Raw genomic sequence first — 24,975 nt, forward strand, 5'->3', positions numbered from 1 at the left:
TAACAGACTGGAAATTGAAACTTAAAGAACTGACTCTTCCCTTCAGGCAGTTTGAGAATCACTATCTCTAGGTCTTTGTCCAGCGGCCGGGACAGGAGTTCTGGGTGGGTAGCGCTCACTGGGGTTTAATTTAGAACCCACACCCACTTACAACATATGAACTGAACTTGGACACCTGCCGGGTTCCTAGCAAAACCAGGCTCAGGGACTATGGCTGAAGGTCATACAAGAAGGAAAAGGTCATGCGCATGTCCTTGTATTTTCTCAATTTTCCCAGGTTGGCTTCAAAAGTCTGTAGGACTCACAAAACTATCCTCATCATTCTGCCCTGCACCTTAGCAAGGAAAGAGCCCCCAAACTGCCTTTACTCAAGGAAAAGACCTGGGGGCTTCCCTGGTGGCTCAGTGGTAAAGAATCTACCTGCCAGTTCAGGAGACACAGGTTTGATCCCTGACCCAGGGAGTTCCCACAGGCCGCAGAGCAACTAAGCCCACGTGCCACAACTACTGAGCTAGCGCTCTAGAACCCAGGACCTCAACCACCGAAGCCTGCGCCACCTGGAGTCTGCGCTCTGCCAAGAGAAGCCACTGCAATGAGACGTTGGAGCAGTGCAGCTGAGAAAAGCCCGCACGGCAATGAAGACCTGGCACAGCCAAAAGAAAGTAAATAAAATTAAAAAAAAAAAAAGAAGAAGAAGAAAAAGACTTGGGATTTTACTGCTGGATTCTTATCCTCAACCCATGAGGGCTCTGGCAGCAGAATGCGTCCCCAGCTGCTTTCGAGGTAAGGATCTGGCTTACTAATTATTTACTTCTCCCCTTCCCCTTCCCCTCCACTCCTCACAGTGCAGGCCCTCGGGAGTGTTTGATGGATGAGCTGAATTCCTATCAAAGCGATGCTGATGCAGGCTGCCCATGGCGCCCGCAGGCATTAGCAGTGATGTCTGACACTGTCGGCTTCGATCATTAATTATGTACAGGTACATCTGAAGAGAGCTCCTGGGGAAGACTTGAGTACAGAATGTAGGTTGTCAACCAGGCCACATGTGCTATGCGTTTATTGTCTGTCTCACCTCCTGCTAGATAATCAGCGTCACGAGACCAGAGCCCATCTGCCTGCCTCGCTGTTGCCCTCGAGAAGTGCATGAACACGTGGGGTACCCCCTACTCACTGAATGAACAGATAACCCAAGATGAAGAAGGCCTGTGACTTTTCTTAGTTATGAAAGTTCTATTTCCTCTCAAATTACCTGAAACCCTGTTATAGTTGGGTGTGTTGCCATACAGCTACAGGATGATAGTCCTCAATCTCCCTCTCTTACTGGGAGGTGCGGCCACATGACCAAGTTCTGGCCAGAGAAGGATAAACTGCCACTCTGGTGGGACTTGCAAGCTGAGATGTGATGGCTGGAGCTGCAACACCATCCTGGACCATGAGGAAGAAGCCAAGCCACAGGAACTGGGGTGAGGGTGGGGCAGGCAGAAGGCCTGAACAAGCCCAGGTCCCTCACAGCAGTAAGGCCAACACCCCAGCCCTGGATTGCCCATTTCCAGGTCTTCCATGTAACCTCTCTTTTTTAAGCCTGTTATTTTGAGTGTTCCTGTCACTAGCAGCTGAGTTAAATCCTGGCTGATACTGTGACCCAGGCCTCTATTTAGCCACCCTGGCAATCTGTATGTCCAGCCTAAATCCCTTGTCCTGAGCCCTGAAAATGCAGCAACCAGCAGCTCCCATCCTCTGCATAACCCTCCACTGAAGCTGTATTTGCCCTAACCCCTAAAGCTATTGCCATACTTCTGTTTGCATTCCCCTTGCTCCCTGATTCCCAACATCCAGGCCATGTCCCACCACCCTCACCCTCTCTCTCCTTCTCAGCATCTCATCAATATCAAAGCTGTTTTTAACATTTTATACATGACAATCTTTTACTCTAGGTTTTGAGATAATATTGTTCACACTTGTTACCAAAAATATAAAATCAGCTCTGTTAACTTCTGTCCTAAGTCCTTAGAGGAAAGTCCACAATTACTGCTCTCTTCCCCCTATGGACTCGAGAGGCAGGGCACTCTAGGGAGGTACCTAGAGAGAGAAGATCAGAAAGACTGACCCTCTCAAATAATCTGGGACAGAAACCAGACTTCAAAAAACAAGCCCTTAAGCTCTTGCATAATTTGTGAAAAGTCAGGAGGTTATACAGTTGTCTAGACTTGTATTTTAAAAGAGGAGGAGGAGAAGGAAAAGGGAGGGAGATGGGGAGAGAGAGGGGAGAGGGGAGGGGGGAGACAGAGCCACAGTGAGCAAGAACTGCAAAGGGCTCCTTAGTTCCAGCTGGTGAGGGCTGGTTCCACCGCATTAAAAGGAGCCAGGTGGGCTGCGGGGAGCGTCTGCTTCAGCAGATGACGTGGGCAGTGTCTCCCAAACAACCGAAGAGGCAATTCAAAAGTCACCCACAGGTGACTGATCACCCTCATGATGAAACAGTGGTTATTTGGAGGGAGGATTCCTTTTAGAACTTTCACTTGTAGTTTTAATCATATATTTTATTTTTCTCAAGTGCCTGTTTTATGAACTCTTGACCTTGGTGACTCTGATTTTGCCACTGTGGGTAAATATTTTGATCAGCTAGCAACCCCATGGGTGGTGAGGGGTGACCATATAAGAAAGTTTGGCAAAATGGACCCATCTGACTGCACTGTGACTGCTGCTTGCGCACCTTGGGGATCGGACCCATGACACTTAGCAGAATTCGGATGGCTTCCCCCAGACAACAGAACCTTGGGGACCAGACCTGCGACACTTGGCAGAATTCGGATGGCTTCCCCCAGACATCAGAACCTTTGCTAACGGCGCACCCTTCCATGTAACTGCTCCCATCCGGCAGGCATTTGATATTTCTTCTGAAATGCCGCCATCGATAATTTGGGGCTCTTACTGGCTACGAAGTAAATTCTAGTGATTCAAGGTAACACAGCAGTATCTCAGCAATGTTTGTTGTTTTTTTTTAATTGGAGACTAATTACTTTACAGTATTGTGGTGGTTTTTGCCATACATTCACATGAATCAGCCATGGGTGTACATGTGTCCCCCATCCTGAACCCCCTGGTTTTTCTCCTATTTGCATGGTCCTCTGAAACTCTAACTGATACTACTAATGAATCCTCCCGCCCTTCCTTAAATTACCTTCTAAGGAGAGCCTAGATGAGAGAAGCTGTCCCTCATACACAGTTTGTGCACAGCTGAGAATGCAGCGTGAGAGACTGAATGAGGGGCAGGTCCAAGCCCTCCGACAGCTTCCGATCTTGGGAAAATAGGGAGGACACAGCACATCTTTCACACCTGGGTGAGTCCCCACAGCCTTCTCTCCAGGCTGATCTCTTCCAGCTCTTTCACATGTGTTTCCACACACATCTTCTGAATTCACTGTGTTTCAAAGACTGGCTGGACGCTAGTCATTCTCAGTCTGCAGTGGGCACCATACACCCAAGCAAGTGTAACTTCAGCTCTGCTCTCAGGAGGGTTACACTGGACAGAAGCGCACTGCTCCCCAGCCCTTTGGACTTTACATTCTTCAACTGCCAGACAGAGACAGCATGGAAATAATCAGGAATAATCAGTCTCTCAAACAGATGCTATAGATGTTACTAATGACCACCTTATAGTTGTACAACTTTTTCTTCAGGCTCAGATTCTCCATTTGTCCTTAACTTTGAACTTCATTCCAAGAAGACAAGTCTGATTCCTTGTCTCTCAAGCCTCTTATCTGTAGGGGAGACCAGAGACAAGGGACTTGGGTTTCTCTGCACCAGCAGAGGCTCTGGCCACCCTGAACTCCTCCACACACAGCAGCTGGGGCACAACTTCCAGAGGGAGGGAAGATGCTAGGCTTTGGATCAAGAACATTCTGCCCACGAGCCTTACCAGGTTCATTCTAGGGACCAATCCCACTCACAGCCCCCATAACAGTAAGAGGCAGTCTGGACATACATCTTCTACTCCACATCTTGCCTGAGTTGGATCCATCAGAGATCTGAGAGCAGTTGCTTATTTTTAGGAGGGGGACGGAAGGGTATAAGAAAATGTGCTGTGTACGTAAATTAAGTAATAAGCATACCTTGATCAGGAAAGAAAAGGAAGGAAGGAAGGAAAGGAAGAAGGAGGGAGAGGGGGAGAGAGGGCTTAGTAACTACTGTGTCAGAATTACCCACTCACATGGCTCCACTTCTAAAACTTCATCTGGTCCCAGTCATTAGCATTGGGGTCTGAGATGAGAGGCAGGTAAGCTGATAACTACGGCAAAGAAAGGAATGGATGAGGTCCACAACTATCCAACCACGCTGAAGAGTAGCTGGAAAGTTCATAAATTACTATAATTGTTGCTTCTCATGGAAATCTGAGTCTAACTACTACTTTCCTATTGCTGGCATTTCCATAACCCTAATACCAATGAATGTTATAGCACAGCCTTTAAGAGCTCCGGCCAGCCTGCCCAGTACATCCCCAGGCCACTGTGCCACTCACCAGCTGTGTGGCTTAGGGCAAGTGACTTTACCTCTCTGTAGAGCTCCCGGTCTTTACAATGAGGATAATAATGTATGATGAGAGGTTGATAAGGATGAAATGGATCAATATCTGTGAAGCACTTTCACCGTGGTACACAGACAGCACTGTTAATGGTTTTTATAGACATATCAGAACACTATTCTGGTTAACTAGAATGGAAGGTTTATGTTTGAGATGTTTACAGTCTGATGCACAGCCATGATGAAGAGGGCAAGCTGGTATCTGGGAGGAAAGCAGCCTGGTACTCGTCCACGTGTCCACTGTCTACTTCAGTCCTCTTAAGAACCTCACTGTCCACCTGCCCCAGGTGGTCCAGTTTTGTGGCCAGGACTAGTCCTGGCTTGCTGAGGTTGGCTCTGAAAATCACTCTAATCTGGAATGCACATCTCTGGAGCCTCACATGGCAGGCAAGTCTGGTCTTGACTTGCTGGAACAGCTGGAGCCCAGGAGATGCTTGGAAAACACATTCTGGAGGCACAGAGCCAGCTCCGCCGACGTGCTGGGAACCTCGATTAACGAGGAAACCTACATTTCAACAGTTCGAGGAAGAAAAGCTGGTCCAGCCAGGGGAGGAACAGCTCGGGTCTTGAGAGGCCTGTGTGATGTGTGATCCTGCATTTCAAATCAGGCATAACAATGGGACCCAGCCTCTCAGGAGGTTTGCGTTTGTTCGTAAGTGTGTGTGTGGGGGAGGAGGGGGGGGGGGGGGGGGGATGAGGGAGGTGTGTGTACCGCAATTGCAATGGGTGGGAAAAGCCCAGAGCAGCTCATTTGTGTGTAGGAGACAGTTGAGAGGATTAGAAAAAGATGGCATCTGCATTATAATTAATATTTATTTTACTCTCTCCCTGCCTGTAAGAAAAGCTTCCCAGTTCCCACAGAATTTTAAATTGTGCAAGGTCATGGAAAGACCATGTCCCCAGGCTGGGAGCTGTGTGTGGAAAGGAAAAGATTGTGAGGCGCCATCGTGGGGCCACTGACAGATAGCTCAACTGGTAAAGAATCCATCTGCAATGCAGGAGATTCCGGTTCAATTCCTGAGTCTGGAAGATCCCCTGGAGAAGGGCATGGCAACCCACTCCAGTATTCTTGCCTGGAGAATCCCCACGGGGAGAGGCGCCTGGTCAGCTACAGTCCATGGGACTGCAAAGGGTCGGACACAACTGAGTGACCAAGCACAGCACAGGCTGCTGGCGGGCAGTGAAGCCTGGGGCCACCCTCACGAGGGCACAGTCTCCTAGAAGCCGACACAGGGAATGGTCAACACATCCCTGAGCACTGAATTCTTACCCCTGCCCTTCCAGCTCCTTAGTCTGGGGGAAGTTACACCACCTGTTGATCCTTTGATTTTCCTCTGCAACAAAAGGGCTCCCTATGGGATAGGGAGGAAGAAGGAGAGGATAGGATATCAGGGTTGGCCCTTGAGGGTAAAACTTGAGAAGAAGGAGAGTGCTTTGGGCATTTGAGCTAAGAGCACCTGGGCTTTATCAGATTGAGGTTCTGGTTGGGGTGGAGAGGGCTGAAGCAGGCAGAGATATCCGGTCACAACATCGCTTCTCTCCTCGCCAAGAGAGCTCTAGCTTTCCTCCAAGTATGTGGTCCAGACCTACCTCCCTGGCCACTGCTGGCTGACCCAAGCTGGCCCAGTCAGAGTTCTTCCTGGAATCTTCCTACGTGAACTGAGTAAACGACACCCCACCTGCTCTGAAACCATCACGAGACTGGAAGCACGGAGGTTGCTTCATTTTTTGACCCACAGTGTGGATGAGACTGGGCCGGGAGAATGAAATCACTGTGGGAAGAGAAGAGGAGCAAGAGATGCAAGTGTCCAGCAGCATGCGTGTCCCTAACCCCAGGGGACTACATCAACTTGTAAACTCCCCTGTGACCTCAGTTAGTTTGCACTGGACTCCTGTCACTTGTCACCAGAGCAGTCCTGACCCAGGAAGGTGGGGATAGGACAGATCAGACAGAGGGGCACTGCAGGCTGAGGGCTTAGACCTCCGCACTCCAGACAGTGAGGGCTGTTGACAATTTCTGCCCAGGATGGCAACAGGTACAAAGAAAGAGATGCTTTTAGACAGATCAATCTGGCTGCAGTGAGCAGAAGGGACTGGAAGGGGCTGGGGTTAGTGGCACAAGGCCAGTTCAGTCTTTTGAAAGGTGCTGATGATGCCCAGATCCCCATTTCCAGCCTTTAGAGCTGGTGCCGTGGTAGGATATTTACCAGAATCCACTTCAGAGCTCAGATGTCGATATGGATAAACAGAACTCATCTTCTCTGGAAAGCCTGCTCTTTTCCCCCTCCCCCAGACACTGACACCTCCTCTCCCCTCATTACTCACATGAGAACCCTCAGAACTGGCTTCCACTGATCAAGCAATTCCTGATTCTCCCTCTCACTAAGGTCCATTCTAATCCCCATGAAAGTTACCCTGTCCTGTTCTCCCTGAACCTTCACAATCGCCTCCTGACAATTTCCCTATCTCCGTGGTCCAGTGGTACAACCGCCGCCTACAAAACCACAGACTTCTATAATTCCTGCTCAGGGACTTTAGTCAAGGGGTGCCCCACCAGGGCTGACATGAGTCACAGGCTCTCCCAACCCCTCTTCCCCGCAGACGGGCTTCTTACATCTGGTCTGCACTCTCCCAGGGCTCAGACCTGGTCCATAAGGGACACAGACATGCATCCTGCCCTCTCCTCCCAGATTCCTGAGCTTTGAACACTTTACATTTCTCACAGCCCCGTGAGCTAAAGCACCACCCTGGCCGTATACTGATATCTCATATTGGGAGCCAGGTCTGAATTCGATAGAAGGCCCAGGTCACGAGAAGGTATGGATACATGAGTGGACACATCTTTGTGGGTCTCCAGAAATAAGTGGCAGAGGCTTCATTGATGGGGAGAATGCACAAGGGCACTGCTATTTGCGGTGGAATCCATGAAAGTGTTAGTAGCTTGGTCGTGTCCAACTCTTTGCGACCTCATGGACTATAGCCCGCCAGGCTCCTCTGTCTATGGAATTCTCCAGGAAAGAATACCCGAGTGGGTCGCCATTCCCTTCTCCAGGAGATCCTCCTGACCCAGGGATCGAACCCAGGTCTCCTGCAACATGGGCAGATTCTTTACCACTGAGCCACCAAGGAGGCCCTTAAGTCAGCAGATTTGGGGCATTAAAGTTGTTTGGACTTGATTTAAAGGGTCCACATGTTCCCAAGGGTCACGGTATTCTACAGATAAAATCCAAAGGCCAGAGATGCCCTTCTCCATCTGGCCGTGAGCTCCCTTTCTGAGGTGCACTGACCAGGGCCCTGGTCACTGGGACCTTCCCCAACTTCCCAGACACACATTCTCTTACGTCCCTCCTCCGTACTCTCGTCCTGTGGTCCAGAAACAGCAACTCCTCTGTAAGCGCCACTGTGCAGCCTGGTTGGAGCCCAGGCTGGTGAATGGGGAGAGGCTAGAGAGACGGACAAGGAGGCAGGGCCTTGAAGGCCACACTGAATTAGTCTGATTCCATCCAAGGGGGCAGGGAATCCCCTGTCACACACTGCACAGTGGGGCCAAGGCTCTCTGCCAGGCTTGAGCTCCTGGGGGCCAGAGGCCACGGCTCACTAGTCTCTAGCTCCCAGAGCCTAGCCTGGGACTGGCACACAGCGTGTGTCCAGTAACCACTTATTGCCTGGAACCCTGCTTGCCTTCTTGCCCTCCATGTGGCAGCTCCCTTGTCACTGGGTGGGGAGAAAAAGAAAGAGTTTGAAGGCTGGTCAAGAACAGGTGATGAAAAACAGGCATAGGTCAATGAAACGCAATAGAGAGCCCAGCAATGAACCCACGCTTTTATGGGCAATTCATCAACGACAATGGGGGTAAGAATATACAGTGGGGGAAAGTCAACCTCTTCAATAAATGGTGTTGGGAAAACTGCAGTTACGTGTAAAAGAATCAAATGAGACTCCTTTCTCACACCACATACAAAAATAAACTCAAGATGGATTAAGGACTTAAAATGTGAGACCTGAAACTATAAAAACTTCTAGAAGAAAACATAGACAGTGCACTCTTTGACATCAGTCTTCATAATTTTTTCCTCCTCAGGCAAGGCAAACAAAAGCAAAACCAATGGGACTGCATCAAACTAGAAATCTTTTGCACAATGATGGAAACTATTAACAAAATGAAAAGGGCTCCTGCTAAATAGATATTTGAAAACAATATATCTGATAAGGGGTTAATATTTTGAATATACAGAGAATTCATACAACTCAAGAGCAAAAAACCAAACAACCTGACTTTTTAAAATGGGTAGAGGATCAAGATAAATATTTTCCCAAATAAGACCTAATAGATGACCAACAGGCACGTGAAAAGATGCTTACCATCACAAATCATCAGGGAAATGTAAGCCAAAACCACAATGAGACATCGCCTGACACCAATCAGAACGCTGCTGCTGCTGCTGCTGCTAAGTCACCTCAGTCGTGTCTGACTCTGTGCAACCCCACAGACGTCAGCCCACGAGGCTCCCCCATCCCTGGGATTCTCCAGGCAAGAACACTGGAGTGAGTTGCCATTTCCTTCTCCAATGCATGAAAGTGAAAAGTGAAAGGGAAGTCGCTCAGTCATGTCTGACTCTTAGTGACCCCATGGACTGCAGCCTACCAGGCTCCTCCATCCATAGGATTTTCCAGGCAAAGTACTGGAGTGGGCTGTCATTGCCTTCTCCGCCAATCAGAATGGCTATTACCAAAATGACAACAGATAATACAAGTTGGAGAAAAGGGATTCCTGGTGCACTATTGATGGAAATGTAAATGGGTATAGAGGCTGTGGAAAACAGTACAGAGACTTCTCAAAAAATTTAAAACAGAACTACCATAAGATTCAACAATTCACTCCTGGATATTTATCTGAAGAAACAAAAACACTAACTAGAAAAAAATTATGCACCACTGTGTTCACTGCAGTGTTACTTACCATAGCCAAGATATGGAAGCAATCCAAGTGCCCATCAGTAGACGAGTCAATAAAGAAGACTTGGCATATATACACAACGGAGTATAACTCGGCCATAAAAAAAAGAAACCATGCCATTTGTGACAACGTGATGGACCCAGAGGGTATCATGCTAAGCGCAATAAGTCAGGAAAAGATAAATACCATAGAATTTCAGTTATATGTGGAATCTAAAAAACAAAACAAGGGACAAACATAACAAAACAGAAACAGACTCATAGATACAAAGAACAAACAGAAGGGAGTGGGGCTGGGGGAGGAGATAAATAGGTGAGGAAGATTAAGAAGGACAAACTTCCAGTTGCAAAATAAATGAGTCAGGGGATGAAATGTCCAGTGGGGGGAATACAGTCAAGAATTAGGCAATATATTTGTATGCTGACAGATGCTAACTAAACTTATCATGGTAATCATATGAATGTACAGAAATATTAAATCGTTACGTTACATAATAGGAATTAACATAGTGAAATATCCATCAACTGTACTTCAAAAACAAACAAACTCATAGGAAAAAAAGATCAAATTTGTACTTACTAGAGGTCAGGGTTGGGGGAGAGAGAATTGGATGAAGGCAATCAGAAAGTTCAAGATAAATAAGTTCCAGGGATATATGTATAACATGATGAATTAATACTGCCTCAATATTATTGCCTGGGAAATCTCATGGAGAGAGGAGCCTGGCGGTCTACAGTCCATGGGGTTGCAAAGAGTTGGACACGACCGAGTGACTGAACACATATGCATGTATGTTACAAATGTTAACACGTATGTTGAGAGTAAATCCTGAGTTCTCATCACAAGGAAACCAAATACATTTTTTCTATTTTTTAAATCTATACAAGATGATAGATGTTCACTAAACTTACTGCGATAATCATTTCATGATGTATGTAAGTCAAATCATTATGCCGTACACTTTATATAGTTCTGTATGTCAATTATATCTCAATAAAACTGGAAGAAAGAAAAACAACAGATGATCTTGGCCACCTTTCTAGACTTCTCTTAACTTGCATCTGTCTACATCTGGGGGTATTAGTACCCACTTCACTGGGCTACCTGACCTCATGTACCTGGCATTTAAAAAAAAAAAAAGGACCTGGCAGCGTGCCTAGTACATAGTATATGCTCATATGGAACAATGTAGAATTTGAAGCCCCTTTAAAGATGCCTCTTAGCTACAAAAATAGAGTTGCTTCACCCACTAAAGAATTTTTTTTTTTTTTAAAGAATTGTACAATCCATCAGAAGGTTTTAGAGATAGCTCATCTTTGAGAATTTAGCTCTAATGGAGTAAAAAAGCTAGGAGTTAAAACTACCAATTTCTACTCAGGTGTAGGTGTGTTTATTCTGTTCATTTCAGTTCCAATTAATAGTTGCTGGGTTTTTGAGTGCCGCTAAATGCTTCCATCTGTGCAGAGTGACACTGATCACTGGGAAGAAGGCACCGTCCCTTGGTGGCATGTGTCTCCGTATGAACACACCCGTGCAGTTGCTCCAGCCAGTCACACGTCCACAGCACGCAGGACACGGAAGCAGCCTTGGAGCGCAGGGAAGCTGTGTGTTTTGTGCGAGGGCCGAGAGGTCCTGGTACAGAGATGACGTGTCCTTTGGGGCCCAGGCGGCTTAGTCACCAACATGGTTTTTTGCTGAATTTTTAAGATCAGGATGATTTTCTAGTCATTCATTCTGTGATCAAGGTTGGGAATTGACTTGCTTAAGATAAAAAGGGAGGATGGACAGGAATGTGCCCAAGAAAAGAGGAGCGAGGGAGTGAAGAGGGAGGGAGGGAGTTTCTGGGCTATTCTATCCCAGTTTAGAACATCAGGCCACAACAGCCAGAAGGCTATCAGGCTCTCAAACAAAAGTCTCTTTCTTCTGCACAGGGATGATTTTCTCAGCTGAGGGAGAGATCCACAGCAGTCCAGGCTGCTCGCCAGGTTCAACCAAACAACTCCACAGGTCTCATCCAGAAATTACGATCACAAACAAAAGTATCAGTCTCACTGCAAGTAAAACTGGTCTCATTTCTGAGCAAAGACGATGTCCTCGGATTGGTGGGAAACCCCTCTGGGTCTTCCATGCACTGTCCCTAAGTTGGCTGGAGCCAGGGCAACACAGGCGTCCAGGTAGACAGATCCTCATCTGGAATGCGCTGAACTCCTGCTTGTGATGATGTGATGGCTGCACCATTTGGATCCCTAACAAAGGCTGTAAACACACGAAGAGGTGGAGCTCCCCTACCTTGGAAAAGCCACACTGTCGATCACCTTTACTGGAGTATTCTGAAGCCTCACCAAGGACTGTCTTATAAAGTAAATCCACCTAAAAATAAGATACTTTGGAGATTTCAGAAACTTGGCGCCTTTGAACCACTGCTTTGGGCTGAATTTTAAGCAGTGGGCCAGTTTATAACCACATTCCAAAGTATATCAAGGGCTTTCAGAGATCCAACTGGTATTTTTACCATTGAAAACCAGCATAAATTGATCATGAAGGCACGGAATGAATAAATCCCAATTACTTCTGCACTCTTAACCTTAACCACAGGCTGAAAAACAAAAACCCACTTCTCCACCAGTTTCAGGCCTAACAGTTTTTAGTACAAACCCTCAGCTGTTTCAATCCGAGGTAGAATGGAAGGAAACGAGATGGGGCTTGTTGGCAATCCCAAGACCTTGAAACGAAACAATTCATATACTGGTTTCTGGGTCACCTTTGATTGACACTTGCTGGCTTTCATGGCTTTCCCAGAAATATTTTATTATAATCCAAAAATAAGTGAAGAAAAGCTTGAATTACTAATCCAACTTTTCCCACTGGGGCGCTAGGTTAGACAAATACAGTTTCTCCCTCTAATAACTGACTAAAACCAAAGTCTCTACTTAAGAAAACACTTAATTTTGCAACTAGAAGTCCACAGAGAAGAAATGTTAACTTCAAATTTTAAGTCTATTTGGTAGGTCAAAGCAAAGAGTGCCATGGGCAGTTGGGCATTTCGGCCTGGCCCAGCACAGTGGTGGGCACACAGTGGTGGCCTGGCCATTGGCTCAGGGACGTGTGCGACACAGGAACGTGATATCTAAGGAGGGGCCCTTCACGCACAGCCATCGAAAATTTGTGCACAACCATTGCCCGGCAGATGGCAATAGAGTGTCTTGGGGAAGCAGTGCCTTATTCTAATTCACACAAAGGTACGCTACAAGCTGGTGGGAAAGGCCCTGGGCTGTCCCAGGGGCCTCTCGGCCTGTTTGGTGTTGGGCTCTTGACAAATGGGGATCTCTGGTCTCATTTGGGCCCCTTGCCTCTGAGCCCACTCTTCTCAATCCTGAGATTAAAGCTCAGTGAAGCAGTCTTTGGGGGCAGCTTCCTAACCCTCACATACTTCATCCTATTGGCCAGAGTTCTGCAGAAACAAGCAGGTAGTCTTAAGAACTTGACAGTCACTGGAACACTGTGCCTTCAATGAAACTCAAGGACTTCCCGAGTGTCCACTGTGCTCCTCCCAGGCTAGACTGGAGGGGAGACGCAGATGTGAGTAAGAAATACCCCATGGTCTGACCTGGGCTACAGCCTCTGAGGAGACGAGGCATCTGAAGGGAATGCACAGCAGTAAATCACATGATGGTCTGCTGGAGTTCTCACTGTTCTCTGTCTTATCAGAGGTCAGTGAGGGCCGCTGGATCCTTCTGAGAAAGGAATCAGTGGCAAATCCCTTCACTTAATTTGATGCTAATGTTCAAGTTCCTGGGTGATACAAATTTCTCTTTTCTAAATCCTAGAAAGAATCTAATCTTCAGCAAAGATTCTACAGATGGGTTTTGATGCCGTTTTCCCATTTTATAATTAAACCTGAGCAATTTATCACACTTTACATTGGATCCTCCAGTGCCATTAAAAACGGATTTGCAATTTGCTGTTAAATTAAGATGCTTTATTTTTTTTTTCACTCTGGGTGATTTTCCTTTTCACAGACAAAGGATGAGACAGGGGCCATCAGATTCTTAACACAGAAAGGAAAATGCCAACCCCACCTTCCCATCCCGCAGGCCAAGTCCAAGAGATTTCATTTTATTCATTATCAAACCTTATCAAAAGAGGCTCAGAAATCATGAATAAGAAACGTGAAGAGGATATCTGTGGACCTCTGTGCTTATCAAGGTTCTGAGAAATTCCCACTAAAATTCTGCTTTCCATGTGTGTAAATGAAAAAGACTGTTTTCATTTTAATTTGTGCAGACTGGAGCCTTAAACCGGCATACCCACTAAGCAGGCAGCAGTAACTTAATCCTCCATTCCAAACTAATTACACTAGAATCATTCCGATTGGTACCCTCGGCTCCCTTTGATGTTAAACTCCTGTTGCCTTTTATCCCCAATCATTCTCTGGGCAAGGCTTCCCCCAACACCTTCCCATCCTGCTAGATCATGAAGCTATTGCTTTTGAAGTTCAATTTCATTTTGATGAAACACCGAGGGATTGAAAATTATTTCTCACTGAAGGAGACTGATTTCGGTCTGAAAACGGCAGGAGGAATTCTGAGTGTGACAGAATGCAGCACATCCAGCAAGGAAATGGCTCTTCCTTCCTTCAAAAGGTTACTCGCACATGAAAGAACTCGCCCCATGCACTCACCGTAAGAGCTCCCCACACCACCCTCCACAACCCAGCCCCAGTGGGTTTGCCCATCACGATTCTTACCCTTTTGACAAAGCATTATTTACTCAGGGGCTCACTCAGTGCTCAGCTCCAAGGGGGTCTCACCTTTCCCTGGTAATAGACACACTGAAACATGATGAGATTTTCAACATGCCATTTGTTAGCATCCAGCCCTGCTGAAAGCTGCAGAGGGTACCCTCCCCTCTAGATCAAATTTAGATGATGGTTTCCTGGAGCAGACATCCAAGTAACCCCCATGCGGCAGCCCTGTATTCTGGTTCCTCCCAGTGAGAAGTCCGATGTGCCCCCACTTACAATGAAGGCTGGAGGTCCCTGGTCGCACTTAATCATTTATTGGGTCAGTGATATGAAGGGCTCCAAATAAAAGCCGAGTACCAGTTCAACTGATGAAAACCTCCTCTAACTGCTTTGCTCCCTTTAACCATGTCCTCAAGTGACTTCTGATAATAGCCCCCTCTCTCCTAGGGTTGGCACACAGGCTAAATAAGACAATGCAAGGAAAATATTAATCACTCAGTCTGGCAGTGAGATTCCATTCAGTAAGAGGAGTGCTTTTTTAACATCTATGGAGAATGAAAAACAGACTTCCCTGGCTAAGGCAGACCCAGGATAAGGGTTTGGAGACCAACTGACCAGAGTTCAGGATGCAGAGACAGCCAAACCAGAAACCTCACCATTGGTAACTCAAGCTTGTTAATTCAACCTCTTAATTCAAATTATGAGTGACTTGGAACACAGCCGTACACCAAATGGATACCCTATTTGCTCTTAGAGAAGAATATCAGAAAATACAAGTCAATTCAAATACAATCCGTTACAAAAACAAACAAACCCCAAACCCAAATTCTATCCTTTCCTTACTTCACCTCAAATGAATGAGGCATTACTGAATAAACAAAATGCATTGTGACTGAAAGACACTAGGAGATGTAACTGGAGGAAAAGTGAGATCTGCCAAACACGTGGAGAAACATTCAAAGATTCAGAAAGCCTTTCAGTGTGGGGTGCGGAATAAATGACTTTCCAAATTCTCTCTTTCCAAAATAGCTCATGACTAACAACTGTCTCTGAAAGTGCATTATATATCAGAGCTAAGTATATAGTAGGTTTTCAGTAAAACTAAATGATTCATCACAAAATGGGTTTCGGCCAAGCATCAACGTTATGGTTATGGTTTCCAATATACAAGTCATATGCATGCCACTTTAAAGGTATATATATTTCTCTCAGAGGAATTCAAACGTCTTGACACCCACATAACTCATCATTAAAAAAAAAAAACAACACGAACACCATGTTAGACGTCATGGGCAGGATCAGGGAAACAGCAGCTGGACTTAGAGGAACAAGACACTCGATACAATACAACTCATATCTCATGAATCATACAATGTCCTTGGAGTTAGAGGTAGCAAGAATAAGTACATCTCACAACAGAAAACATGACCAAGACCGTGAATTTTCGAGACTCACTCAGACTTTTGCAGTAAAGGATTGCCTGAAAACTAGCATCCAAGTCCCCCAAAATATACAAAGAACTAAACATGTTTAGTCTGTACAGAAAGGATGTGGGGAACATGAGGGCTGTGTTGACATATACAAAGGTTTGAGGTGTTCTCATCCTAAGACGACAGGTCACACATTCTTGGTTCAACTCCATAGAGAAATGAATCCAGACTCTCTCCTGTCTTATTTCTAGGTGTCTATTCATACCAACTAATTTGGCCTCAAATAGACATGCTGGAGGGGGAAAAGCATGCATCTGAAGGGTTTACACCCATTTAACTGAGGAATAATAATAGCTGGACATTGCAGGGCACAGATTCTGACTCAATACACAGAACAACTTTCTAGTAATTAGAGTTTTCAAATGTGGGGATGTATTATTGCCTTTAGGGTGCAGTACACCTCCCGTCTTAGGAAATGTCAAATAGCAGGGTAATGAAATGACCTCCTATGAAGTTTCAGGGCCAGATGACCAGTTAGGAAGTTATTGCAGAATTCCAAGCAGTAAGAGGTAATGAGGGACTTTCCTGGCGGTCCAGTGGTTAAGAATCCACCTTCCAATGCAGGGGAAGGAGGGTCGATCCCTTGCTGGGGAACTAAGATTCCACGTAACCTCGGGGCAAACAAGCCCACGTGCCGCAACTACGGAGCCCATGTGCTCTGGAGCCCACACTCCACAACGAAAGACCCCTCGTGCTGCAGCTAAGACCTGATGCAGCAAAAACTTGTTTTTAAATTTTAAAAATAAAATGGTAAATATTTTTAAAAAACAGACAGTGAGACCTAGACTAGTACAGTACTGGTGGCAGAGAAAGGAGGAAGGGGCATGTGAGAGGAGAGTTTAGCAGTAAAGTCATGAAGACTTATAACTGATTAGACATGGAAGATGAAGAGGGAGAAGAGACATGGGGGCTACTGGAAGATGACTGAGCCGGCGACTCCAGTGCAGAAGCGCGAGCGGCGGGCAAGTCTGTGAAGATGCACATCCTGAGCTGTCTGGATGGAGCGGCTCACCAGGTGCGGAGAAGGGCTTGAGAATCCTCAGCGCAGAGCGGGTGTGCTATCTCAAATGCCCCCTAAGATATGAGTTACAGAGGGAATATGAGAAGAGGGCAGGGGACACTGGCTTTTAAGAGGCAGGCTAGAAAGAGAAGCTGAAGGAAAGCATCTTAGTCCCTTTTAGCTCTGGTAAGAAAAATATCACAGAGTGGCATAAGCACAAAACATTCTTTCTCACAGTTATGGAGGCTGGAAAGTCTACGATCAGGGCACTGGCAGACTCAGAGGTTGATGAGAGAGTGCATCCTCCTTCATAAATGGCCATGTTCCTGCTGTGTCCTCACATGGCTCCCCTTTATTTATAAGGGCACTAATCCCAATCACCAAAGCACCACCCTCCTGACCTAATCACCTCCCAAAGGGGCCACCTGCTAATACCATCATAATCAGGGTTAGGGTGTCAACATGAATGGGGGGAGGGTGGCAGACACAAACATTCAGTCCATAACACCAGAGTATGATGGGTCGGGAAGGATCTAGGAAGAATAAGCAGAGTGCATTGTCCTAGAGGTTGAGAGCAGACTTCCAGGAAGGGACGGCCAACAGTGCCAAGTGCAGCAGAGAGTTCTAACAGCGTCAGAACTGGACAGCAGCCACCGGACTTGGCGAGGACAGGCCGCTGGTCAGGTCAAAGGGGGCTGAGTGGCCAGTAGGAAGTGAGGAAGCAGAGACTGTGTTAACCAGCTCTCTGGATGGAGGAAGCCAGGGACCAGGAAGGAAGACAGCGAAATGATGATTACTTTTAGAATAGGGAGGACTGGAGCTAAGAGGAAAGTGCTGGTAAAAGGGACAGACTGAAGGAGCCTGAGGATTCTTTGGGAAAGGGGGTGGTCATGGGCACAGGTGGCAGGGCGGGCCGTGGACTGGGAGAGGGACATTTCATCCTCGGAGGATACAGGCAGGAAGCGAGGATCATGGATTCACACATGGATAGAGCTGCAGCTTGTGGGGGCAGCAGTGGAGACAGAAAAGTATCCTGCCTGATGGTCTGAGCTGCTGCTGTGGAGTTAGAAACAGGATCTTACTATGAGTGTTAGAAACAGGCTTAAAGAGAAGCTGGAGGGAGGAAAATATGAGTGAGCTGAGCAAGGACAAGCAGAGCTGATGGGAGGCTTCAAGGACAGCAGCATGAGTCAGTGGAGACTCTGGTTACACTCCTTGAAGTCATCCTGCACACGGGAGGCTGACACCCAAACCCTCACCCACTCCCCATTCTAAGCATGCACTGGCTCCCCACCGCCCTGTACCATCTGTGGGCGGACCTCTTCTCTGGCCTCATCTCCTTCCATTCCTTAGCTTCAGCCTGAAGTCCTGTGTTGATGTTCTTTTTCTCCCCGGGGTGTCTTCCTCCTACCACTCCTTTAAGACTTGCCCAGTGTTGCCACCTCCAGGAAGTTCCCTGACCCCAAATTGGGTTAATCCCTCTGCCCAGCATTTCACATTGTGCTGTGACTTCTCCCTGCCCCTGCATCACCATGTACCTTGGAGAGAGCTGCCTGCATGTCTGTTTCCCTGACCGGACACAGAATTGCTCCTTTAGGACAGAAACTTTCACTGTCTCCCCAGCACCCACAGGCCCTCGAGACACATGCTGGGCATGGGGGTGGGGAGAGTAGATGAATTCTGAGTGGGAAGTTGGCTCAGTGGTCCCTCAAATCCCAACTAGAATTAAACAATGCTAGCTTTTTGGTTCTTTGTGTACATGCGCTTTTGTAAAAATGCACACATATTAGAGTTCTCCACACAAACTGAAAGACTGATCATAGCTCTTTCATAAGCTAGAAAAATAGGCCGTGACATTCTCATGGCTGGAGCCAGATTCCAACAGTAGCTCCGGGGCTGTGGACACACCCTGAAAACCCAGATGTGGTCAGGGATGCTACAGGAGTGTCCACCCCAGGAGGCACTCCCCACCTCTCCCAATCAGGACAGCCCAAGTCTCCTCTGATACCCCCAGGGATGTCCAAAATGTGCATCCGCTGGAAGGCCCCACATCTGTCTTTGAAGAATCTTTAAACCCAGCAACAGAGGCCTGAGCCCTCCGTGTACGGCCCACTCATATATGGTGCGTGATGACCTTTGTGGCCCAAGTGCCCCCTACTCACCAGCATCCTCCCCAGAGTCAGGCACAGCCTCATCTATCTGCTGTCCTGGAGGTACCGACCCGCTAACAAAATTTTCCCAGGATCCCAGTCTCGTGTCTGCTTCCCACCCACGTCTCTCCAACAAAAACAAAGGTCTCGGCCAGGATCCAAGCTCCGGGGTCTGTGGTGCAGGGGGCTCTGGGACCCAGACTCTGTCAGGCATGTCCTTCCCCTGGTACTGAAACCAGATTCCCGCAGCCTCCAGATGCCAAGGGAATACATTTAGGTTTCTTTAAAAAGCTGTGCTAGGCTTTTTTTTTTTTTTTTCGTTCCTTCCTTTGGAGGGCAGGAGAGAGAAAAGAGCAACTACCAACCACCACAAGCAGGGGCTGAGTCACTTAGACATTTCCCCAGTGGTTTTTTTCTACCGCGCACAGTGTGTGCTGACGGAGCAACAGCTCCATGACAAAGGCAACTGAGGCTACTGTCAACACTGGGATGTTTCGGCAGTATGCACACTGTCACAACAGCAGACAGACCAAGAGATGGGCCACAGGGACAATGGGCAGGACCTTCCCTCCATCATGCTCACTCTGACACAGAAAGGCAGCTCCCAATGAAAGCAAGCTCTGAGGACCCAACTCTCCAAGGATGGGCAGTTGAGAAACCTCAGGCTATAATGCATATTCATAGAGAGGCTCTGGATACTTTTTTCAGGGATAAGGGAAATGAGCTAAAACAAAGCAAAATGCAATACCACAATTTAAGCACTTCCCACTACACGGAACTTCGTGGCTACAAAGACAGTCACACCTCCGTATGGGAACATTTATGCTTAAAATCCACTGCCTTGTAACAATAACTTCTTGTTGACTAGACCAGTGCCACTGGACTTTAGTGACTGGTTAGCTGAGACTTACCGATTCATTTATCCTCTGATTCCCTACTCCAGCCTCCCTGTTAATGTTCAGAAAGGTGAAATTAAAAGACACTTGCTACCTGGAAGAAAAGCTATGACAACCCTAGACAGTGTGTTAAAAAGCAGAGACACTGCTTTGTCAACAAAGGTCTGGGTAGTCAAAGCTATGGTTTCTCCAGCGGTCAAAACGGATGTGAGAGGTAGACCATAAAGAAGGCTGAGCAGCAAAGAACTGGTGCTTTTGGATTGTGGTGCTGGAGAGTACTCTTAAGAGTCCCTTGGACTGCAAGGAGATCAAACCAGTCAATCCTAAAGAAAATCAACCCTGGACATTCATTGGAAGGACTGATGCTGAAGCTGAAGTTCCAATACTCTGACCACCTGATGTGAAGAACTGACTCACTGGAAAAGACCCTGATGCTGGGAAAGATTGAGGGCAAGAGGAGGGGGCAAAAGAGGATGAGATGGTTGGAAGGCGTCACTGACTCAATGGACATGAGTTTGAACAAACTCCGGGAGACAGTGAAGGACAGGGAAGCCTGGTATGCTGCAGTCTCTGGGGTTGCAAAGAGTCAGACAGGACGGAGTGACTGAACAACAACACATTCTGCACCTGCAAGGTTAACTCCTGTCTCTGGTTCCCCTGAAGTTTCTTGTACAATCTCACCTACCTTCCTCAGGAGCAGCCACTGATATGGTGGCAAGTTTCAGCTCCTGTTCCCCTGCCCACATGCAAGGAGAATCAGAGACAAGAGGGGCCAGAAGAAACGGGGGTTTGTCCCCACGGCCAGTTCCAGGAGCGGGCTCTATTGTGCTTCCCCCAGATTCCCTCTGCAGTGCTCTATGGACAGAAAGGTGGCTTGGCCACTGCCCTAGGAGGGAGATCTAGTATGTGAAGACCAGTTCTGTGTCTCCCTGAAGTCTCTCCTGAAAAGCTGAGGTTCATGCTATTCTTTCTCAACTGTTAACTGAAGTACTATCAGGGACAAAATTACCTTGTTCCACGTTCAGTGGTCTTCCTATGGTATTGGAGAAGGCTTCCCTGGTGGCTCAGCGGTAAAGAATCTTCCTGCAATGCAGGAGCTACAGGAGATGCAGGTTTGATCCCTGGGTCGAGACGATCTCCTGGAGGAGGGCATGGCAACCCACCGCAGTATACTTGCCTGGATAATTCCATGGACAGAGGAGCTGGGTGGGCTACAGCCCATGAGGTCGCAAAGAGTTGGACATGACCACAGTGACTTAGCACGCATGGTATTGAAGACAGGACATTGGGCTTGAGGCCACAGAAACCTGATTTCTACTCCTTGTTCTCCAATAAACGATTCTGGGGCAGGGAATTTCTCTGAGCCTTGGCCTCTCCTCCGTGGAAAAAGATAAACGATTGCCCTGCCTGACTCAGCTTGCCTTGAGACCCCAGTGAGATAACTCATGAAGGAACTCAGAAAGCCTTTTGCAAATGTAACCGATGACACTGTGGACTAACGCTCTAGCGGGAAGTCCTTCAAAGGCGGGAGCCTGCCTCAGTTGTCATTCATCACCTGCCGCCCCACCTAACAGAGTGCTTACACATGAAAACGCTACAACATTTGACATTTGGGGATTTTCAAACTTGAATGTGCTCCACTAACATCATGGATCTGGAATATCTTCACGGCGAACTCTTTTTCTACTGGGTATAAGCAAAAACATCCTTTCCTTTCCTTACTCGAGATGCAGTGGTCTTTTGTGAAATGAGTGCCTTATGTGAACCCTTCTGGGCTGGGTTAAAGCCATGACCCTTGACATGGTCTCAACTCTGTGAGCACCAGCAATGCCTGCATATCCTTGACTTCCTCTCCTTCCTGGCCTGCCAATTAATTCCTTTCCAGGACCTTTGTATACAAGTCCACATGAGGCCCTTAAACACAAATGAAATTCTGCATCATCTCTGCAAATAAGATCTTATTCCCTGAAAGCGCCCGTGTGTTTGGTCTCCTATGTGATGAAGGAGCTTTTATATTTTTAGTTTTCTTCCCATACAACAAACACTATTAATAACATTCTACTTTCTCCAGAGATGATATGGATTAGACCAAATGGAAAGTTACCATGGCTACTGCAGCGTTATTTTTGGTATGAGAAATTCATGCCAAGACAAGCAGCATCCATGGTCAAGAACTGGAGCTTTATTTCCGCTTTGCTATCAGGCAATCAATCCCAATTTAATTTTGAAACTCTAATTACAATGGAAACTAATTATGAGCGGCAGGACCTGAAACCCCTAATTAAAGTGGGAGCCAATAAAGCGATGCAGCATTATCTCTGGGGCAACACTGGCAGGAGGAGGGATTTAAGCACAGGGGCATTTTCTTTCCCAGGTAACTTTCTAAGTAAAACAAGATAGGGAAATGCATACCAAGGGTCAATGGGGAACCTTGAGCTGGGTCTGAAGGTTTCAGATTCTGGTGAGTGAGCAGACCAGGCCCTCTCTCTGGGCTATGACGATGCTACAAACCAGCGGTGGGAGAGGAAGCCCAGGTGGGAAGGAAGGTGTTTCTATCCATAGTCAGTCACCAGGAGTGACCGTGGGGGGGAAGCCAGAGGACAGTGACAAATAGGAGAACTGGATCATAAAGAAGGCTGAGTGCCAAATAAGTGCGGCTTTCGGATTATGGTGCTGGAGAAGACTCTTGAGAGTTCCTTGGACAGCAAGGAGATCAAACCAGTCAATCCTAGAGGAAATCAACCCTGAATATTCATCGGAAGGATTGATGTTAAAATTGAAGCTCCAATACTTTGGCCACCTGATGTGAAGAGCAGACTCACTGGAAAAGACCCCGATACTGGGAAAGACTGAAGGCAGGAGGAGAAGGGGGCGACAGAGGATAAGACAGGTGGATGGCATAACCAATTCAATGGACATGAATTTGAGGCAACTCCTGGAGATAGTGGAGGATAGAGGAAGCCTGGCATGCTGCAGTCCATGGGGTCGCAGAGTGGAACACGACTTAGCAACTGAACAACAGCAACCCCATGTTACTGTGGCCTTTCTGTGCAGGTCCTAGAGGAAATAACTGCAGAGGAACAGGGGTCTCCAAACAGAACCTCACCACCCAGACCTAGATATTTATGGGTTATTTCCTAATATACCAAATGCTGAGTTGCACTTTACTGAATTAGCAGAAGTTGGCTTATGGGAGGACTTCTATTAGAGGGTAAACCTACTGCCAATCCCTGACGTGCACGATTCCCTTTGGGACCTCCTGGTCTATCTCCGACAGCTTTAAAATACTGTTAATGGCATGACTTCATCTGCCCCACACCAGAACGATCCATATTTAGGCCAGAAACCACATGGTCCTCATCACCCCCACTGGGCTCCAGGATAGAAAGGCACTTTCAAATGCGGGAGGAAACACTTTTAACCTATGACTACTCACTCTCCTTCGAATCCCTGACAAAGAGACAGAAACGAACTTTGCAGAATGGTTAGAAATCTACTCTGAAATACTCCAAAAGAGCAGTAAAATATGAAGAAGCCTCTCCTCTTCTCAGTGTATACTTTTCTACAAAGGGCTCTTTCTGCCTTGAACAGGGTTTCCTGTTAAATTCTCCTGTTGTAGCTTTCTCAACAGCACAGAATAAGTCAGTCCCTCAGGAGGGGGAGCTGTGCTGTCAGGGTGGGAAGAATTCCTTGAGAGCTTTCTTATTCCTATTTCCCATGAATAAATGAGGTCCCCTGTCCTGCCAGGGCCAACAGGATTTCCCAAGGCAGACAAGCCCCTAGATCAACAACAGCCTGTACCAAACAGGATTCTTAAGTGTTGTCACAGGTGGGCAATAGAACAGAGGCTTGGTCTTGAAATAGTCAAATGAGGTTGAATATTTTTATCAAAATAAATAGTGTATTGACATATTACGCAAAACCTTGGGTACTGATGTCTTGTAACAAAGGTTAAAAACGGGAGCAGTAAAAAAAAAGTTCTGAAGGCGAAAATGTTTTGGAACATGACTTTGATTTCAAAGGAGATATTTGATGGTTTTTGTACTTCTATACGTCGTTGACATAAGGGAGCAGCAGGGTAAGTGAAGAGAGGGGCTCAGCCATCTCACATTTATTACGAACAAGGGAAGACAGGCAGAGACAGAGAGAGAAGAAAGACAAAATACTCTTGAGCTACGTTGGTATAAAATCTCAGCCCAAGGAAATGGAAAGTCTCCTGAAAAACAGAGCTTTCTTGCTAAGCAAGACAAGGTGCCCCCTTCTGTGTGGCCCGATCCTGCTTGCAGGGGAGACATACCACTAGGAGCTTGTGAAGATCCATCCATCAGAGCAAGTGCCTCTGATTTTAGAGCCAGTGGGCTGCCAACTTTTCCTAGTGCTTTCAAGCCCTCCCAGAGAACTTCAGCTCTTTCTTATTTCTAACCACACCTACCTTGACTCCAAGGAAAGACCTGCGGTGATAGAAGCAGCATAGAGCGGCCGAGAGGGCATGGAAGGCATTGCATTCCTTAGGCATCTTTCAATCTTCAGTCCCTGGACCACACACTCTCTTTAGGGTTAACCGAGAAGGGTCTTGCGGCGTGACACCCCAGTCCTGCCGCAGCAGCTGTGCAGAGCAGGGAGGAGTGAGCTGCTCCTTCTCCCAGGCCAGGCTGGGACTTTCCCTCTTTGCTGAAGCCAATACGATCCACTCGCTCAATTCTGGCAGGCGGGTGTCCAGCCTGCCATGCACTCGGTGCCAGAAATCCTCATGTGACCAGACTCGCTTTCTGATGAAATTCTAACCTCTCTCAGAAGAGGCTTTGGGCTTTAGCTGTCCCCTCAATTTAGAGACCCAGCAGAAATCATTATTCCCCCAGGGCTGAAGGCACCAGGCACTCTGCTCCTAGGGGCGGTGTCTGTTTGCCTGTCACCCCAGGACCTGGGCGTTCAAGAAGCACACATCGCACCACTCCATGATGAGAGAGAGGCTCCTTTGAGACAAGGACCCGAAGGCGACCTGGGTGTGACTTTCCCCTGGGAGCGATGCTAGAGGTCCTGAGAAACCCGCGACTCTCCCGGACCACCCCCCAGAACTGTTTATTTTTAATTAGGATGCTCCTGGGCAGCCAGTTTGCAGCTGATAACGCAGGCACAGCCATCTCTATTGGCAAAGCA

General features: G+C 47.2%; 1 protein-coding gene and 1 long non-coding RNA gene across 8 annotated transcripts in view; one reads left to right on the plus strand and one right to left on the minus strand.

Annotated features, from left to right (window-relative positions):
• BCAR3 (BCAR3 adaptor protein, NSP family member) overlaps positions 1 to 24,975 on the minus strand; it is a 222,219-nt gene that overhangs the window by 31,287 nt on the left and 165,957 nt on the right. Inside the window, exon 1 of one of the 7 annotated variants that reach the window (XM_012176531.4) lies at positions 24,251 to 24,445. The exons of 5 other annotated variants lie outside the window; for them this stretch is intronic. In XM_012176531.4, the coding sequence (XP_012031921.1) occupies positions 24,251 to 24,334 (84 nt within the window). In that variant the 5' untranslated portion in view covers positions 24,335 to 24,445. Of the gene's footprint in view, positions 1 to 4,210; positions 4,289 to 24,250; positions 24,446 to 24,975 lie in introns of those variants that run through there. One more of the 7 variants, XM_060411947.1, reaches the window with a different exon arrangement.
• On the plus strand, positions 172 to 24,445 carry LOC132659386 (uncharacterized). Its single transcript, XR_009599781.1, has 2 exons — positions 172 to 5,233; positions 8,663 to 24,445. It is a non-coding gene; the product is annotated as an uncharacterized LOC132659386 (long non-coding RNA).

Source organism: Ovis aries, chromosome 1 (genome assembly GCF_016772045.2).
Source record: "Ovis aries strain OAR_USU_Benz2616 breed Rambouillet chromosome 1, ARS-UI_Ramb_v3.0, whole genome shotgun sequence".
NCBI lineage: Eukaryota > Metazoa > Chordata > Mammalia > Artiodactyla > Bovidae > Ovis > Ovis aries.